The sequence below is a fragment of the Rhinatrema bivittatum genome, chromosome 2, assembly GCF_901001135.1.
Source record: "Rhinatrema bivittatum chromosome 2, aRhiBiv1.1, whole genome shotgun sequence".
Taxonomy (NCBI): domain Eukaryota; kingdom Metazoa; phylum Chordata; class Amphibia; order Gymnophiona; family Rhinatrematidae; genus Rhinatrema; species Rhinatrema bivittatum.
In genome coordinates, this window is record NC_042616.1 from 616,144,395 (window position 1) to 616,164,616 (window position 20,222).

The 20,222-nt window shown below is 43.9% G+C and overlaps 1 protein-coding gene across 4 annotated transcripts in view; it reads left to right on the top strand.

The window, feature by feature from the left end:
* Nucleotides 1–20,222, top strand: part of LOC115085321 (E3 ubiquitin-protein ligase RNF138-like) — a 90,781-nt gene that overhangs the window by 32,244 nt on the left and 38,315 nt on the right. For 2 of the 4 annotated variants that reach the window (XR_003854805.1, XM_029591190.1), the window contains exons 6-7: nt 3,790–3,895; nt 19,028–19,135. Coding sequence is in view for 3 of the 4 variants with exons in the window: in XM_029591190.1 (XP_029447050.1) it covers nt 3,790–3,895; nt 19,028–19,135 (214 nt within the window). In the remaining variant the exon portion in view is untranslated. The remainder of the gene's footprint in view (nt 1–3,789; nt 3,896–19,027; nt 19,136–20,222) is intronic. The other 2 variants (XM_029591192.1, XM_029591191.1) reach the window with 1 other exon arrangement.

Here is a 20,222-nt window from a genome sequence, read left to right on the forward strand (position 1 = left end):
TTCAACCCTCCTCTTCAGTGTGATGTTCTTTGTATGAACATTTCCTAAATCTACAACCAAAAAGTATAGTAGAAATGAGTCTTTTTTTTCTCTCGCCTTTCTACTTCCCTCTCTGAGCACAAACATACTGTTTTCTTATCCATACTTTTCTCTAATTTTCCTGCATTCAGAAGTATGCTCTTTTCAGTATGGATTGTCTTTGGAGTTCTTATTTTGTGTAAATGCAGAAAATGCATATATGTAGTGCAGGAACCCGCTGGGGTCGAATTCCGCTGCTTGCACTTCCACAGGCTAGTTCCCTCTGTAGGATCCTATGACCAACGGAGCCGGAATGGGGCTAGAAGCACAGTCGAGTCCTGATTAGCACTAGTTCTCCCTTGCTGTACCATCATTTGCAGACAGCCAATCCCTGCTGTCTTGCCCCAGCCCTGATATTTTAAATGCGCAGCAGTTCAGTGCGGGCTGTCTTTCCCCAGCCCCAGTAGTTAAATGCACAACAGTTCAGTCTTGTCGTCAACACAATTAATTACTATATGGCAGTTCGAAACTGGCTGCCCTGCCCTGCCCCCAGCCCGGTTACGTCTCCCTAGCTGGGGAGGATTGCCACCTACCCCTTTGTAGGAAATATGAAAGCTAAATAACTCACATTTCTGTATCAAGAACCTCAACCTTTCCTTCTCCACCCACTGCCATCACATACCAGTCACTTCCCCTCCTCTCCCAATGCTGCCTTCCTCCGTTTGGTTTCCCCACCAGCTTTGTATGTCCAATAGCTCCCTCATAATCAGGTCACCACCTGGTTCCTGGCCTTGCGCAACTTCCTTTTCCCTTAGCCCTGTGGCCCTCTGGGAGGTGTAGTCATCCCCTCCCTCATCCCATGTTTTGTCTATACTGACTTTCTCTTTTGCTTCACTCCCCTTTAAACTGAGTAATGGGTTGTACCTCCCATTACAGTAGGTAGACTCTCCCCAGTTCCCTATCTTCCTCTGCTCTGACTTCAGAGATTGCTGAGCAGTGACAACTTATTGCAGTGTCTTGACCTCCCCCGACATACACACACACACTTTGTACTATGGAGGACAGGATAACCTGTAGCTCCCAGGGAATCACATTCAGATAAAACAATCCTTGCATCAAGTGCTGTGTTCCAAAACAAGAATAAAGTTTACTGAAGATAAAATATAAGTCCAGCAGGTATAAATAAAATAGAGATAGTCCAAAATACGTAAAGTAGAAAAACAGCTTCTTACATAGTACACAATCTCAAAATGCTAATCCTCATGCACTGTGGAAAGTGGGTCTTCCCTTTACTCCTAATGGTCTCCTTCTCCCCAGATACCCTCTCAGAATTCAAAGGTCCTCTTTCCAAAGCAAACAGTAGCAAACACCTGATGGTACATTCAGTCTTACAGACGAGTCTCTTTCTCCCATGAAACTTAGGAAAAGAAACCCTCCAGAGTCCTTTTGGCTGAATTTCTCTTGTACTTGCCCTCCAACCGGATGAGAAATCAGGGCACTCTCTCTCTCAGTGGACAGGAGACAAGGACACTTGCCTTCTCCTATCCCAGAGCCCAGAGAGCAAGCAGCCTCTTACTTCCTGTCTCCAGCTTCCTCATCCACGACACCCCTCAGGCCTCTAGCAGTCCTCCTTTTCTAACATTGCACCACTGATTCATTCCTTAGGGGATGAACCATCCTATCAATCACCAAAACCACTAGACCCCCATAAACCTGCTACTGCTGGAATGGTCTTCAGTAAAATCTATGGGGAAAACCTAGTCCCTTCTGAAGTGCATGAACCTTTCAACCAAATTTTTTCTTTCTACCCCAGATAGAAGAAAGTCACATCATCTGGGGTTACTACTGGCCCTCATTCAGTATTTGTTCGGGCAGAACACACTGAACCACAAGATACTCTGCTACATGTATATATTTTCTAAAATGACAATTTCATAAACACTATTTTCAGGAAATTCATGTATCTTCCCACTTTGCAAGGTTCAACTATGCAGAACATTCCTGCAATGATATTACTAGAGATGTGCATCGTTTTTTGTGTTCGTGTCGTTCTTCGTTTTTCGGCCGCCATGGAAAATGTCGTTTTGTTTCGGTTCGGGTCTTTTTTTTCGCGAAAAATCGATTTTTAGTTAGTGCGCGCTAACTCCCAGTTAGCGCGCACTAACTCCCCGTTAGTGCGCACTAACAAAAACCGTTAGATTTTGTTAGTTTTTGTTACTTTTTGTTAGTGCGCACTAACAGGACTTAGCGCGCACTAATGGGGAGTTAGCGCGCACTGACTCCCGTTAGTGCGCACTAATCGGAAAAACGAATTTTTGCGAAAAAACAGGAAAATCCTGATTTTTTTTCGGGCTCCCTGAAACATGCTGAATTGGACAATTTCGTTGCAATTTTCCAATTCGGCAAAAACGAATGCACATCTCTAGTTTCAATCTTACTGTTCCATTTCAAGAATATTTATGGCTACCATAATCTTGCCAGAGGAAAGTAGTTTGTGTAGTTTCATGGAAAACGGACAGTACATATGGGTTGCCAAAAGTGTGATCTCATGCACATGGTATGAGGTTTACTATGCAATAAGACTCTTTGGCCACACATTCATTCATTATCAAGACTCAAAACTGTTTTTGGCTTGCAAGACTATGCCACAAATATATCACAGAAGGGTTTACAAATTTTCTGTACAAGGTTAAGTTACCCGTAAACCTTTCTCGACCTGAAACAATATTACTCTGCATTTAGATATCTCAGTTAGTGATGGTTATCCTTTAATGCAGGGCTTCCCAAACCTGTCCTGGGGGCCCCAAAGCCAGTCGGGTTTTCAGGATTTCCACAATGAATATGCAGGAGATACATTTGTATATCATGGTGACTCAGTATAGGCACATTTATCTCCTGCATATTCATTGTGGATATCCTGAAAACCCAACTGGCCGTAGGGTCCCCAGGACAGGTTTGGGAAGCCCTGCATTAAATGAATGATGAGATCCCGAAACCTTATTAGATTTATGCCATACTGCATTCATCCCTTAATTCTCATGGTGATTTAAGGACCGCTTTATCTATAGGGTCTATATGCAGATTAAGGAAACTGTGTACTCTCTCTCAAGATGATAACAATATGAGACCAAAAATAAGTATGTTGTGGAATATTTTACCTTTATGAAGGTTTGGTAAGATAGGTAACCAGAAGGCTGGCTCTAGTAGAGACAAGTCACCCTTAGTCCACAAACTAACTAAGTAGCCATATTCAATCTTTCTCTGCAATATGTATCTCTCACATAGCCTAGAGAGAGTGGGTTTACACCAACTGATCTGGCCAATTTAGCTTCTTCCAGTATATATAACTCCTATGAGTGGGAACATGCATCAACCTGTCAAATATATTGGCTTTGTGTAATTTAATATATACCAGATCAATAATGGAGGAATCAGTTAGCTTCAGTTTAATGGGACTTTATTTCCAAAAACTTTCCAGTAAGAAGCATTTGACATCTTAATTGTTTTGTTTTCCTTAAACAAATGGGATTTTATTATTAGAGTTTTAAAAACATGAGAATATTTTAATGTCTTGAAAATATGAGATTTTTTGACTTTCCAAAATGAAACTTTAACAGACAGACCCCTTGAGTACAGTGTTGGAATCGTGAGGAACTTATTGTCACAGTGAGCTGAAAATAAAGAAGGTAGAACGTTATCTTTCAGAAACATCTCTGCCAGCAGCAGCATCCTTTCTGACGCGGCATAACTTGCTTGGTTTTTCTCTTGTAGAGTACGTCCCACATTTAAGTGCCCCCTCTGTCCTGAGTCCAACCTTGAGAGGAAAGATTTACTGGAACACTGTAACAGCAGACATCATTATGAAATTATGCCAGTGGTAATTAGATATAATTTTTGTATTTAAATGTCCGTTGCAAATATATATTTCTCAATAAATTATATATATCAAAGCATAGTTTGAAATACCTTTCCAAGTTCTATGGTGCTATCTTTGTAGTGATACTTATCTATTTTTAATGTCTGTTAATGGCATTGAGGGTTGCCTGTGGCCGTATGATTTCATATTCTGAACTGTCTCTAAAAGCCAGTGATGTAATTAACAACCTGAGCTGTGTTTATGAATACCTCTACCCAGTTTTCATTTATTCATGTCAGTACATATATAACCAATCACGGAGTCCAAGTAACTTAGGCTCTGAGTTTTATTTCTGTGCCCTGGCCCTGCCCTCTCTTCCCCAGAGTTTACACTTATCTGTGTCTATGCTGAGTGTATAAGGATGCCCACTGCTGCCCCACTCTCCCTGCAGCTCCCTCCCCTTGGTTCTGCTGTGTCCACACCAGGTGGATGAGAGTGTGCCTGGTGGTATTTATATTTCGCTGTCCTCCACTGCTTCTGCTACTGTCGCTGTTCTCCTCAGTCACAGAGAATGGGATTCCTGTATTGACATTGCTTTCATGTGGCAATTCATTTTTATCTATCATAGAGATGATACTAATAACCTCAAGTGCTAAGCCTAAACCTATAAGGGACTGTGAGAGATCTATGGCACAACAGAGTTTGTTTACATACGAGAATGCCTTCTAAAGACAAACAAACAAGACAGAGAGGTTTCTTCTTCTCAAAAGCAATAAACAGCAGTGCTTTTATTAGCAAGGTAAAATGGAGCTGAAAGAAACCAGCAACTTAATTCACACAGAAACAGGAAACAAGTATGCATGAAAACAGAGCATTACAGAGTAGCACAAAAGCCCTAGTAGCTCAAACTAGTTCAGTACTAGCTAACTCAATACAGTCCAGCATAGTAACAAGAAACGTGATTCCAACAGGGAACAAGAAGAAGATTGATACAGTGCTCCAAATTAAAAGCTAAGGGGTAGATTTTAAAAGAAGCACGCGCGGCCTACATGTGCGCGTGCTACCCAGCGTGCGCACATGTACGCCTGATTTTATAGCTTGCGCGTGCAGGTGTACGCAAGCTATAAAATCAGGGGTCGGTGCGCGCAAGGGGGTGCACAATTGTGCACCTTGTGTGCACCAAGCTGCGCTACCTTTCCCCGTTCCCTTACCCCTAACCTAACCTTCCCACCCCTTCCCCTAAACTTTTCCTCCCCTAGCCCTACTCTAACCCCTTCATTATCTTACCTTCTGCACCTGCCTCTGGGCAGGCGCAAGTTGCGCGCGGCGGCAGCTTGCTGGCATGCGATCCTCCGACACAGCAGCAATGGCCGCTCTGTTGGAGGCCTCTGGCCCCACCCCTGCCCCACCCCAGACCGCCCCTTTTGTAAAGCCCCAGGACTTAGACGCGCCCGGTGCGCGTAAGGCCAGTTACATGCGTAACTCTTTTAAAATCCGACCCTAAATTGTAAAAGCAGTGCGTGAATGCCGTCTTGTATAAAAGGACATGGCCATTTTATAACATATGTGTGTATATGCATACATGTTATAAAATAGGCTGAACATGTATACATGTGCGCACAAATTTATAATGTATGCACGCATATGCCCACAAATGCCGGCTGTAGCACATAAGTGGGGGAATTTAATAAGGGATGTGCACCAATGCACAACCATTGCAGGGTGTCACTAACACCTTAACACTCAATTTCATACCCGTACTTGCTTATTCGCATGTCTATTTAACAGTCATTATTCACCTTTATATAACCGCTTACTGCAGACCATATACGCTACTAAAGTTGCTTGAAAAAAAAAGTTGAACACATACATACTATTCAATACATGAATAAGATTATTTGTTATTTGGTTAAATATTATTGTTACTTTCAATGTTCCTTGTAATAATGTTCAATGGTTGATTGTTATTGTTCAATGTTCTATGTAAAAAAACCCCGGTCTAACCTCCCAGACCAGGGCAACCTTTTCGTTACTTGTAAACCAGACTGATTTGTATTGCATACAGGAATTCCGGTATATAAAAATTAAAAATAAATAAAATAATAAAATTAGCCATTTTTCCAGTTCGTTTCCAGTTCGCCAGGGATAGGACTTCCTAACACCCCTAGTTAAATGGCCTCCCTGTTAGCCCTGACCCTTAAAACCCCACTCACCTCTTTACATTTTTTGATTTTAGGACTTACATGCCATCCATAGCAGTGGTAAAGTTACACGGTAGGAGACCCCGATGAGCCTTTGTGCGCATAAGTCTTTATGTGCTGGTTTGATTGAGAAATTTAGGAATGCCCATGCCCCGCCCCTTTTGTGAGAAAATGTTTTTGTGTGGGTAGCGGGAGATACACGCGTACTCGGGTGGCTTTTAAAATCTGCTCAGCACTCGCTGGCCTGAGACACGTGCGTATCTCCTGGTTTTGGCGCATGCAGAGCTTTTAAAATTCATCTGTAAATGTGCTACATAGATGCATAAAATAATAATAGTTACCAAGTAATATATTGAGGAGTAGGTTTTCAAAGGGGTTTTGTGCATAAAAATAGCATATATGTGTGCAAGCACTATGCAGTTGGGTATGCGCTATTTTATAAATGTCAAGAGTATGTGCATATTTTCCATTTTGTGTATTTACGAAGGGAAAAAAAGGGGCAGGCTATGGGATCTCCAGGGTTGAGTACAGTACACATGGTAGTTACTATTTTGTAAGAGATATGCGCGTATACATTACCAAGCTTATTTGTCCTTTTTACACCCGCTAATTGACTGGTGCAAGCAAAATTGGACTAGTGTATTACCTGCTGTTTTTGGGTGGGAAGTCTGGCGAACTGATGGAGATTCAGAGTGAAGTGGTAGAGGATCTAGGAGAACTGGAGATGGACTGGGTGAGGTGGCAGAAATATTGGCGAACTAGTGATTTCAAATACGTGTGCAAGTATTTTCCAAACTGTATATGCGCAAGCTTTATAAAATAGCTGCTTCTGCATATAAATTGAGGTCCATCTGTTGAAGAAGAGGCACAGAATCTTCCAACACAGATTGTCAAGCCTACTGAGGAAGGTTTTAAACTAGGATCATTGGGGATCGGTGAACAAAGTTCTAATGTAAGTGAAAGTCCTCAGACTTGTATAGAAATGGAGAAAAAAAGGGCAATATCTGGAATGCTAGGCACACTAATGCTCAATGCTCATAGTATGGGGAATAAAGTACAGGATGTAAAGGCAGTCATGGAAAAAGCTTACCTAGATGTAGTAGCTGCCACAGAGACTTGGTACTTGGAAAACCATGATTGGGATACAGTTATACCGGACTACAATCTATTCAAGAAGAACTGCTTAGGAAGAAAGGGAGGCAGAGTAACACTAATATAATATTAAAAAAATATTAAAGCAACAGAATTGCAAGGCTTATGAGGTAAGGAGGAGGCACTCTGGGTTAATCAGAAAAGAAAGAATGGAAAATCTGTTTATATATTCAGCCTTTGACAGGACTCATCAGATCTGAGGGATTTCATTTCTAGCTACACAGTGGCTTGCAAAAGTATTTGACCCCCTGAAAAGTCAGCAGATTTGTGTGGATTAGAAATGACACTTACACAGATTGTTCCAGACAGTATGTTTATTGCAAACCAGAATGCTCTTAAACTAAGCTGACTTTTCAGGGGATCAAATACTTTTGCAAGCCATTGTATGTTGCTGATATACAGCTGTATCTGGAACAGGAACCTAATAGAGTGGAAGCAGTGTCTCGAATAAACACTTACTTGAGAAAAATTTGCTTGTGGATGTCAGAGAATATGTTAAAACTTAATGCTAGTAAAACAGACTATTTGTGAGTTATAAAGCCCTCTGTTCATGTTGATAGGCCAGTATTAATGTTGCAGGGCATGGAAGAAAGGTGATTAATTAAGTAAAAAATAAAAACGAACTAATGAAGTATGTATTTTAGGTATGCTTATGGATAGTATGTATATGATCCTCCATATATAATCTGTAGTGAGATTATATGTTTCATCTATATCAACCATTCCATCTGCATTCCTTTTAAATCTTCTTGCTTTTGCGATGAACTGGGTTGTTTATTGGAATTCACTTTTAGTGGGTTTACCGAAGAAGCATCTGGCATGATTACAGCTTGTCCAGAATACTGCAGCTAGGTTAGTGTCAGGTTTACATCCTTGGGACACTATTATCTCAAGCACTCAATGTTTCACCCTGGCTACCAGTAGGCTTTAGAGGTCAGTTTGTTTATTTATTTATTTATTTAAATTCTTTTCATATACCGATGGTCAAGACCAGGTCTTATCGTACCGGTTTACAGTAAACTAGGGGTAACCAGTTAACAGAGCAAACAACAACAAAAGTTACATTATAACAGGGAATGTAGAACCAGGCTGTTAGAGAAAAAATAGGTTAAACAAATTCTAACAAATTTTAAAAGTTAAGTTAAACAAATTCTAACTGGAGAGAAAGGCAAAAGGAGGAGGATCTGTATTGGGACCCTTACTGTTCAATATATTTATAAATGATCTGGAAAGAAATACGATGAGTGAGATAATCAAATTTGCAGATGACACAAAATTGTTTAGAGTAGTTAAATCACAAGCAGATTGTGATAAATTGCAGGAAGACCTTGTGAGACTGGAAAATTGGGCATCCAAATGGCAGATGAAATTTAATGTGGATAAGTGCAAGGTGATGCATATAGGGAAAAATAACCCATGCTATAATTACACAATGTTGGGTTCCATATTAGGTGCTACAACCCAAGAAAGAGATCTAGGTGTCATAGTGGATAACACATTGAAATCGTCGGTGCAGTGTGCTGCGGCAGTCAAAAAAGCAAACAGAATGTTGGGAATTATTAGAAAAGGAATGATGAATAAAACGGAAAATGTCATAATGCCTCTGTATCGCTCCATGGTGAGACCGCACCTTGAATACTGTGTACAATTCTGGTCGTCGCATCTCAAAAAAGATATAATTGCGATGGAGAAGGTACAGAGAAGGGCTACCAAAATGATAAGGGGAATGGAACAACTCCCCTATGAGGAAAGACTAAAGAGGTTAGGACTTTTCAGCTTGGAGAAGAGACGACTGAGGGGGGATATGATAGAGGTGTTTAAAATCATGAGAGGTCTAGAACGGGTAGATGTGAATCGGTTATTTACTCTTTCGGATAGTAGAAAGACTAGGAGGCACTCCATGAAGTTAGCATGGGGCACATTTAAAACTAATCGGAGAAAGTTCTTTTTTACTCAACGCACAATTAAACTCTGGAATTTGTTGCCAGAGAATGTGGTTCGTGCAGTTAGTATAGCTGTGTTTAAAAAAGGATTGGATAAGTTCTTGGAGGAGAAGTCCATTACCTGCTATTAAGTTCACTTAGAGAATAGCCACTGCCATTAGCAATGGTTACATGGAATAGACTTAGTTTTTGGGTACTTGCCAGGTTCTTGTGGCCTGGATTGGCCACTGTTGGAAACAGGATGCTGGGCTTGATGGACCCTTGGTCTGACCCAGTATGGCATTTTCTTATGTTCTTATGTTCTTAGGAGAGGGTGCTTACAGGATAAGAATTATGTACAAATTTACCTAGTATATATGAAAATTAAGCAAATTTACAAATTTACATAGTGTATATGAAATTAAGCAAATTATAAGATAGTGCAATTAGTCGGGCAACAGTTCCTTTGAGTTGCGGAAATGGACGCATCCGTGAGGTAAGAGACTGTGAGGGTGACCCTGAGGCTTTTTTTTTAGGGGTAAGCTTGGGCGAACAGCCAAGTTTTTAATTTTTTTCTGAACGTGATATGGCAATGTTCCTGGCGGAGATCTGGCGGGAGGGAGTTCCAGTGAAGCAGTCCAGCAGTTGATAGTGCCCGTTTTTCAATAGAGTTGTGAAAAATGGATTTTTTGGGGGGAACTTGGAGGGAATCTCTATATGCAGATCTGGTGGGTCTTGCAGAGGAGTGTGGTTTGAGGGGTATGGTAAGTTGGAGCGAGGATTCTTGAAATAAGGTTTTGTGGATAATAGTAAGTGTCTTGAAGAGAATTCTGTAGCGAATGGGTAGCCAGTGAAGTATTTTTAGAATCGGGGTGATGTGGTCCATGCGGCGGGAGTTTGTGAGGATCCTGACTGTGGCGTTTTGCAGCATTTGAAGAGATTTGGTAGAAGAGGCCGGGAGACCAAGTAACAGCGCATTACAATAGTCTATCTTTGAGAATAGTATGGCTTGAAGGACCGAACGGTAGTCATGAAAGTGAAGGAGAGGTCTAAGTTGTTTTAATACCTGTAGTTTGTAAAAGCCTTCTTTGGTGGTGTTGTTGATGAATTTTTTAAAATTCATTCTGGAGTCTAGGAAGGCTCCAAGGTCTCTCACTTGATTTACTAGAGGTATTTTAGTATTGATGGCTAGTATGTTGTTATCATTAGGGGAAATGATTAGCAGTTCGGTCTTGGACGTATTGAGAACGAGGCAGAGACTTGTGAGAAGGAGGTTGATGGCGTGAAGGCAGCTATTCCAGAGATGTTCCCATGACTCTCATTCTCAGGTCACCCTGGTCAAACTCGGACTCTCATCCTACTTCAATAGTATTATTGATGGCCTCAGATGCAATGAGATGTCCATCCTTATGTGGATTCCTGTCCCACCTGCACACAGAAGAAAGCCTTGTTGGGATGACCCTGGGGGCTGTAATAGCCATTGCCAGTCTCCAGAGAACCCTGGACCCACTTGCCCCTGACTTAATAGTGGATCTCTCCCTCTCTAAAGGCTCCATGATTATCTGGGTCGCAGTTGACCGCTTCTCTATAATGGCTCATTTCATTCCACTTCCTGAGCTAACCGTGGCTCATGAGTTAGCACATTTTTGCACTCAACATATTTTACGCTTGCACGGACTGCCCAAACACATCATGCCCGACCGTGATGCACAGTTCACAGCAAGATACTGGGATGACTCTGTAAGAGATTTGGCATTTCCCTGGACTTCACAACAGCTTACCATCCTCAGGGAAATGGCTAATCCAAATGTACCAGTCACGCCCTCAAGAGGTTCCTCAGAGCTTATGCTAATGAATGTCAGGACACTGGGCATTCCCTTCTGCCAAGGGCAGAGTTTTCTCAAACTCTCACATCTGTACTGCCACAGGGTCTTCACCTTTTCAGATAGTCCATGGGAGGCAACCCTTGCCTCCATTGCTGCTTCCATTGGTAGTTCCATCTCCAGCAGCCCAATTGTCAGCATAGAAATTGCAAGACCTTTGGACCCGTACTAATAAAATGCTCCAGCAAGTCTTGGAAAAGGCCAAAAGATTAACCAATGCCCATCAGAGACCCGCTCCATAGTTTAAACCCAGCGAGAAGGTGTGGCTGAGCATGTGCCACATATGCCTCCAGGTGCCTTCCATGAGATTTGCTCCTCACTACATTGGCCCATTTCCCATTATTTGCCAACCTGGACCCATGACGTACCAACTTCAACTATCCTTCATCCTGGGTATTCATAATGTATTTCATGTTTCTCTCCTGAAGCCAGTAATCTTGGCTCTCCAGAAAACCTCCCTAGCCTCAAGAAGTGACCTCTGAAGATACAAAGATATATGAGGTAAAAGAAGCTCTGGACTCTAGGTGTTTGTTGCGGCCATCGGTCTTTGATGGCTTCGCCCCGCCTACCTCTCTCTACTTGCGGCTTCTCCTGCTCACCTTGGACTGATGGCCACCGCGGCATCTTCTTGTCGTCCTCTCCGGCATCCCCGGACCAGCTTTAGTGCTGCCTCCCACCATTCTACTTCAAGGTACCTCTAGGGTGCGCGCATGCCGCCCTCATCTTTATTTCCACATTGGCGCGAACCTCAGAGACGTCCCCTGTTCTGACATCACGTCTCCAGGATATATCTGCCTACAGTATTTGCTAGCTCATTGAGTTAGCAACAGGATTCTTATGAATAGGATTCATACGGATGGGATTCGCTCTCCGTTCCTAAGCTATTCTGCCACTCTAGCTCTATCTGGAACTCTTACTACCCTTCGGGGTCGCTTACGGGGTACCCACTCCTCGGGGGCCTCTCTGCTTCTTTCAGGTGCTATCAGGAAACCGGTACTCATTCCTCGAGGGCCCATGTTCCCTGTGTCGCTGCCTGCTACCTCTACCTTCTACCCTACTACTTGGAAGAACTAACTGACAGTCACCATCAGTGAGTACAGAAAACATCTCTCTCTACAGTACTGCTTCACCGGAATCAGGTACTCGCTCCTCGAGGGCCTGCTCTTTGCTCCGGTGCCAGACCTCTCGTCTAGTGGAATCTCTGCTACTGCTAGTGAGTCTCTCTGCTCTAAGGGATCAGGTACTCGCTCCTCAAGGGCCTGCTCTTCCTGTCTCGGAGCTCTCCTATTTCTATTTGGGACTCTGAATGCTAATCTTATTGTGTGCTCATAAATCTCAGTCTCTTTCCACTACAGCACTGCTCTACAGAGGATCTGCTGTTCCAGCGTTCTGTGAGAGACGCACCCAGCCGGGCTTTACAACCACTACTCACTACTGCCACCTCTGGTGGTTCCATAAACTGTTTAATAAAAGATTCAAATCGGTGTTTGTCTGTCCAGAGTTTAGCCTGACACTGTGGTCCCTCACGGGACTGCCCCCCATGGGCGTGGTCAGCTGCCACAATGTCCAAGGATCCACCCAAACACCATTAACCATAACAGTGTCAGGGTAAGAAATAGGAGTATCTTATTGCTTGTAATGGATACGACCCTAAGGAAAATACTTGGGAGCCTGCCTTCAATATCTTGGATGATAATCTTTTAAAAGAATTTCATGCTGCACATCTCAAGAAGCACAGACCCTCAGAGAGGGGCTTTGAAAGGGGGGTACTGCTATGCTCGGTGGTCCGCGGGCCTGTCCCATGGACCACTGCTCTTACCTCCAGCTCTGAGCCGCACCAAGGATTCCCCATTGAGGCAGACCCTCAGATCTGAACAGGCCCGATGTGCAGATTTGAGGGACATCACTGCCAGATGTTCCAGGCTTCCCCTAGGCGCATGCATGCCAGACTTGTTGCCTTTTTAATGGCCCATGATTGAAAAATCCCAACGGTACCCTTTGATGATGTTGGGACCTGTTCTGTATAAAAGGCGCCCTCCAGCGCTCCACCAATACCTCAGCAATAGGTTGACTTCTCTGAAGTGTGCGCATTGCCTCAGCGTTCCTGTGTTCCTGCATTTCTGTGTCCCAGCATTCCTGTGTTCCTTGTGCTCCTGTTTCCTGTTCCTGAGTTCTGTGTCTTGTTCCTGGTTCCCTGTTGGCAGTTTGGTCCATGCTTTGAGTTCCTGTCTTCTTCGTGGTCAACCTCCCTTCTCATCTGTCCTTCTTGTCCTCGCTCCTGCTGTATGGTTCCTCATCTTTCATTCTCCTCCTCATTCCTTGTCTCCCTTGGATGGACTTCTGGCTTTGACTTCTGCTTGGACTCCGACTCTGCTTACCTTCTGCCCACCAGTGACTACTGCTGGATACCAACTCTGCCTGCCACTGACCAATGCCTGGACACTGACTATGATTGAACTCTGACTGATACTGACCACTGCCTGGACTCTGACTCCATTTGCATCCCACCTGCACTAGACCCCGGCCTGCAACTTCTTCACCTCTGCAAAGGCCCATGCCTAAGTCCAGTTGGCCAGCACCTGAGAGCTCAACCTAAGTGGAACATGGGCTGGTATTGATGAAGCTACAGTATTTGAATAAAGAATTAAAAAGAATAAAATGTGGCAGCTATTGAATAGGACAGTCACAAAGTGGCTGTTCTTAAGATAGCGACCGCACATGACCACATATCAAGGGGTTTCCCTTGAACATAGAGCTAAGACAGAGTTGATCTCTTTTGGATATTTAAACGGTTCTACTATTACCCCAAAAAATACAGCTAGAGGAATCAAAATTTCCCTGTGGAAAAAAGCACAGAATTTGGGTTTTAGTACTGATTCTTTTAATTTTTGCCTCAGTTGCGACTGGTAGTATGTAAGGGTTTTTATAAACTACGTTTATTGCGTCAGTTACATTTTATTTTGGAAATCCACAATTTTCAAATATTATGGCTGAATTTTTAATGAGCCTCACGCACAAATATCATCATTTATGCTTGTGGCCGGGTCCTGCACGTGCTGCACGCATTTTCAAAAGGGCCTGGCCAAGCGCGTAAGTGACGATACTTGCACATTTGCTGGGCCCTGAAAAGGGGATGGACCAAGGGGCGTGGTCTGGTTGGGGAGGGGCAGGGTGGGACGGAGGCCGGCTGGGATAGCGTCAATTAGGAACTACCATCCAGGAAAAAGATCTAGGCATCATAGTGGATGATACTTTAAAATCGTCGGCTCAGTGTGCTGCAGCAGTCAAAAAAGCAAACTGAATTGTTGTGTCCATCGCTGCTCGACGCCCTCACTCCACTCTCTTTACCTCTGTGGCTACTCCCTCCGGGTCTGATGGATGGTTAGCTGCAGCAGCGTCTTCTTGCCGTCTCCCTCCGGCGTCCCCGGACCGGCACGACGCTGCGGATCTGCCATGTTCCTGATGAAGTAGGGTGTGCGTGCTCCGATTGATGTACCAGCAAGGGTGCGAACCTCGGGGGCGTCCCCTGAGATGATGTCATCCGCTTCCAATATAAAAGGTCTCAGTATTCGCTAATGAATCGAGTTAGCAAGGGGGATTGCTTCGGCTTTACTCCCAAGCTACTCTGCCTCCTCGGACTTACCAGGAGTACCCGCTCCTTGGGTGCCGTACTCTTTTCTTTATTTCAGATTGCAGATAGGAACCGGTACTCGCTCCTCCAGGGCCCATGTTCCTGAACACTCTGAAGATTCTCTACTGCCTGGAAGCTATCGCAGATACAGACATTTGTGAGTTACCATCGTTCTCTCAGAGCTTTCCCTGGAACCAGGTACTCGCTCCTTGAGGGCCTAACCCTTTCCAGCTACTGAGCTTCCTAAAGACCTTTTGTGAGTTTTGTCATCCAGTTCTGGCTATGAACACAGCATACCCTGTCTACTCACTATCATAGTTTCTCTACAGCTCGTCTCAGGTCCAGGTACCGGGGGACTGGAAGCATTGGCTCCGCCAACGCGGTCAGCTAGTCCCTGCACTGTTATCATCAGGGACTCATGGCAAGTTTGCTGCTGTTGCAGCCTCTGTGCGATCCCTGGGATAGCTTTCAAGCCTGCAAGATCCGCCGGGTCCATGGCCTTGCAAACTGTTATGGTCATGGACCCTTGGGCCAGCTGAGACGGTAGAAGGAATACTGTGGGAACCCACAGGAAGCGTCACAACCGGGAGGCGGCGCTGAAGAGATACTGGAGAAGACTTCACCACTGGAAGCCCGAGGTCCCCCCAGGAGGAGCCCGTAGGAACCCGGGCCTCTTGGGCTTAGGCAGGTCCCTATGCGACCAAGGATCTGGGTAGCATCTGGAGAGGTGGATGAAGAGGACGGCTGTGCCCAGGAGACGGGAAGAGTCTTCACCCTCGGAAGCCCACGGCTCCCCCGGGAGGAGCCCATGAGAGCCCGAGCCGCTGGGACTTAGGAGCATCCTCTGGGCCAGCGAGTACCGGATACCTGAGGTGGTGGAAGAAGCCGAAGTCGGAGTCCAGGAGCGCAGCCGGGTCAGAAGCCAGACGTCAGAGATCCAAACCAAAGCCAGGGGCGGAAGCTGAAGACAGAGTCATGGGACGGAGCCGGGTCAGAAGCCAGAAGTCAGAAGTCAATACCAAAACCAGGAGTGGAAGCTGAAGATGTAGTCAGGAGATGAAGCCGGGTCAGAAGCCAGAAGTCAGAAGACAAACCAAAGCCAGGGGCGGAAGCTGAAGACGTAGTCAGGGAACGGAGCTGGGTCAGAAGTCAGCAGAGACGAACCAGAGTCCAAAAGCAGCAACTAGTGACTCAGGGGAACTGAGTGAACCTCGTTGCAAGGCAAGGTTTAGGCCAAGCTGCAGGGTTTAAATACCCTGCAAGGTCTGATGTCATCATGAGGGCATCCCCCGAGTTTCCCTCATTGGCCCCTTTAAATACCGAACCCCTGCGCGAGGGGGCGGGGACAGATGCAACAGGACGCCGGCATCTCCCTCGAGGAGGGAGCGCCGCAGTTGAGGCCTGGGAAGGCCGAATCGGTGGTGCAGCGGCCCGGGCCGGCCTCGAGGTGAGTGAAGGACCCGGGGCACGGCCCGGGGGCCGTAACAGGGAGAGTGCTATATGTAGTGTGCTGGATTTCAGTAATATCTTTGACACAGTTCTGTATAGGCAACATAAAAATAAATTGAGTGCTCTTTATATGGGCCCTAAAGTGATTGATTGAGTTAGAAATCGGTTGAGTGGGAGGCAACACAATGTAGTGATAAATGGAGTTCACTTTGAGGAGAGGGATGTTACAGGGATTGTTCCTTGGACCGGTTCTTTTCAATATTTTTGTGAGTGACATTGTGGAAGGATTATTAGGAAAGGTTTGCCTTTTTGCTGATAATACCAAAATCTGCAACAGGGTAGATGCCCCGGAAAATGTAGAAAACAATGGGAGATGGGAGGAGAGATCTAGCGAAGCTTGAGGAATGGTTTAGGGTATGGCAGCTAACATTTAATGCTAAAAACTGCAGATTTATAGGATGCAAAAACCCAAGGGAGCAGTAAAATATAGTGGTTGAAATTCTTCTAAGCATGAAAGAAGACTGGGATCTGAGGAAGATAATACTGGATGATCTTAAGGTGGCCAAACTTGTGGATACGGAGATGGCAAAAGCCAGAAAAATACTGAAGTGCATAGGGAAAGGAACAGTAAGCAAAAAAACAAAAAGAGGTGGTGATATTGCCCCTATATAAGTCCCAGGTGAAACCTCATTTGGAATCCTGTGTACAGTTCTGGAGGCCGCATCATCAAAAGCATATAAACAGTTTGGATTTGGTCCAGAAGATGGCTAATAAAATGGCTATTGGTCTTTGTTCTAAAGCATATGGGAATAGACTAGAGAAAAGGCAGGATAGGGAAATATGATAGATACATTTACATACCTCCAAGGTTTCTATGGATCTCTTTCAGTGGAAAGGAGGCTCTAGAACGAGGGATCATAGGATAAGGATGAAAGGGGGTAGACTCAGGAGAAATGTAAGGAAATATTTCTTTATAGAGAGGGTAGTGGATGCATGGAACAGTCTCCCCCTAGAGGTGGAGGAGAAATGGACAGTATCTGATTTCAAGAAAGCATAGTATAAGCACAAAAGATCTCTGAGGGAGTGGCCAGGATGGTATTGCTGAGTAGTTGTGGATGGGCAAACAAGATAGGCTGAATGGTCTTTTTCAGCAAATATGTTTCCATGATTATTACATGTACGTGTTAGAATTTTTACGCAGCTAAAATATACATCCGTATTTTTATAAAATAAGTAGAGAAAATATATGTTTTCTTGCATTGTAAATATTTGCATGTACTGAAGCATACGCACGTACTTTTGGAACAGAATTACATGGTATTTTATAAACTGCAGTTTCTGCCGCATATTTTTTAAAATGCTGCATAAATTTCCATGTGTCCACTTAAGCAAATAAATACTGTTCCACAGATAGGTATGAAAGTTAGGCTCTGAGGTACCAAGTTTAGTCCTGATGTGTGTTAGGTTTTCCTTAGAATCTGATACCAGCAGTTGCTATGTTTATTTTTATTACTCCGGCACCAGTTACATCTGCCCTATGTGATTCAGCAGTGCTGACTGTCAGCAACTTAAAAAACAGCTCTCCACAAAGAAATGTTAACAAAAGCTAGATCCACTCACTAAACCCAAGTACACCTGGGAGGCCATCCAGGTATAGGCTGTTCTCTCTCTCTTCCTGCCTTATATTACCACAGCTGCGTGTACAGACTCAGTCATAAAAATAGCATCCACTGAAAATAGGTAGACCATCAAGTCTTACTGCTAAGGTATTTCTGTTAATATCCTTTGATTGACACAATGACACAATCTGTCAATCCATTGATTGACACAATGATTTTCAATGTATAGATGTGTATTGTCTGGACAAGGACTTGGAACACTTGCAATTCTGAAATAAATTACTTATTGGACTGTTAAATTTGATTTAGTTCATATTTTTCAATGACTGCAATAAATATTTAGTAATATACAGTAGGTCTACCATTCTATACTATAAATTGCTAACTTACAGGTAAATTTTAAAAAGAGTGCACATGTGCCAATAAATGAGTGTGTTGGGCATACGAGCAAAAATGCACTCAATTTTATATTCTGCGTGCGAGTACACATGGATCATTTAAAATATCCCTACTGCATGTATTTATGGAGCCTTTTTGTGCGTACTCATGAGAGAGAGTGGAGACAATCTGACACTCTATATATCTTCTACTGTAGGAGGGGCATTTTCAACTCAGGGTGGGTTTTAGGGGGGATGGTGCTACAAGGGTCTACAGACACCTTGCACCCTAGGCAGTCCAAGGTAACACCTCCCCCCCCTCCAAAACTCACCCTGAGCTGAAAGTGCCCCTCTCTCAGTGGAAGATATATAGAGTGTTAGATGGTCTCTCTAAAAGAGTCTCTCTCTCTCTCTCTTTTTCTCCCTCCCCTCTCCAGTGTTCAGTAGTAAAACTATGCAGGTAACATGTTTCTGCCTCCTTATTCCTGACACACGCACAGGTATATACGTGTACTTCCCAGCTTCTTAAAATTCATGCGTGGCCCACACACGTGTGTATGGGGCTGCTTTTACACAAGCAACGCTTTTAAAATCTACCTGCTAAGACAATACTTAAGAAAATTGAGTTGTGTTAAGCCAGCAAAATTAAATAAGAAAATGCATTGATACACATGTGCACTATCGATTGCATTTGAATTATAGCAATTATAAATGAATAATGATCCAAGTTTACATATACAGCAATTTTCAATTGGACAGGGATTGCTGGAGACACCTAACTTTAGCATGTGAGAATCATATTGCATCCATATCCAGATTTCTCCATATTGAACTGCCACGTATGGTCCGATAGCTTCCCAGAAGTCGTAAGGAAAAGAAACTATGCTTTACCTACATTTTGTTTGAATTCTTTATTTAGGTCTGTCCTGTGTGTGCTTCCATACCCTGGGGAAATACTACTCGGATTACTACAAATCTGTCTGCCCATCTCACTGCAAGACACCAATTTGACTATGGAGAATTTGTGGTAAATATTTTCCTTTTGCTAATAAAATCTATTAGAAAATAAACATTCAAGGTTTATAAGTACGGAGGAATGTTACATTGTGTCTGGAGTTAAATTTTGGGAAAATAGATAAAGTTATTACATATCTGCCCTGGAAGTTGCTGCAATCATGCATTTCTGTAGGGGGGGGGGGTTTGTCAGAAAATCATTAAGAGGTTTATGCACTAAAATTTCCATACACGATAAAAGATGACTTTTAAAAGCTGGGCATGCGCCAAAATCAAGAAAATCACATGCACGTGTTGACCTGATTTTAGAAGCCACCCACATATACGCACATATCTGGGGAAAAAAGGGCGGAATGTAGGCGTGGTGTGTGGAGCATGGGGGTTCCAGAACAGGGCCAAGAGATGCGTGTGTAAGTACCTGCGCGCGGCCCAAGTATATTTCAGCATAAAGTTACTTCTGCTACGGAGAGGTGTAAGTCTAAATAAAAATATTTCTAGGCATCTAGGAAATGTTTGAGGGCTCTGGGATAACTGAAGGGAGTGCAGGCTAAACAACCAGGAGGGGTTTGGAGGACCCAGCTGTAGACTGAGCAAACTGGTGGACTGGTCTTTTGCATTGAATGTCTGATGGACGTGAAGACCGCCTGGTAACTTGCCTGCCTGGTGCAAAGGTGGCAGACCTCACGTGTCACCTAGATAGGATTATAGACAGTGCTGGGGAGAAGCCAGCTGTCGTGGTACATGTGGGCACCAATGACATAGGAAAATGTGGGAGAGAGGTTCTGGAAGCCAAATTTAGGATTTTAGGTAGAAAGCTGAAATCCAGAACCTCCAGGGTGGCATTCTCTGAAATGCTTCCTGTTCCACGTGCAGATCCCCAGAGGCAGGCAGAGCTCCAGAGTTTCAATGTGTGGATGAGACGATGGTGCAGGGAAGAGGGATTCAGTTTTGTAAGGAACTGGAGAAACTTTTGTGGAAGGGGAAGACTTTTCCAAAAGGGTGGGCTCCACCTTAACCAGAGTGGAACCAAGCTGCTGGCATTAACTTTCAAAAAGGAGATAGAGCAGCTTTTAAACTAGAACAAGGGGGAAAGCCGACAG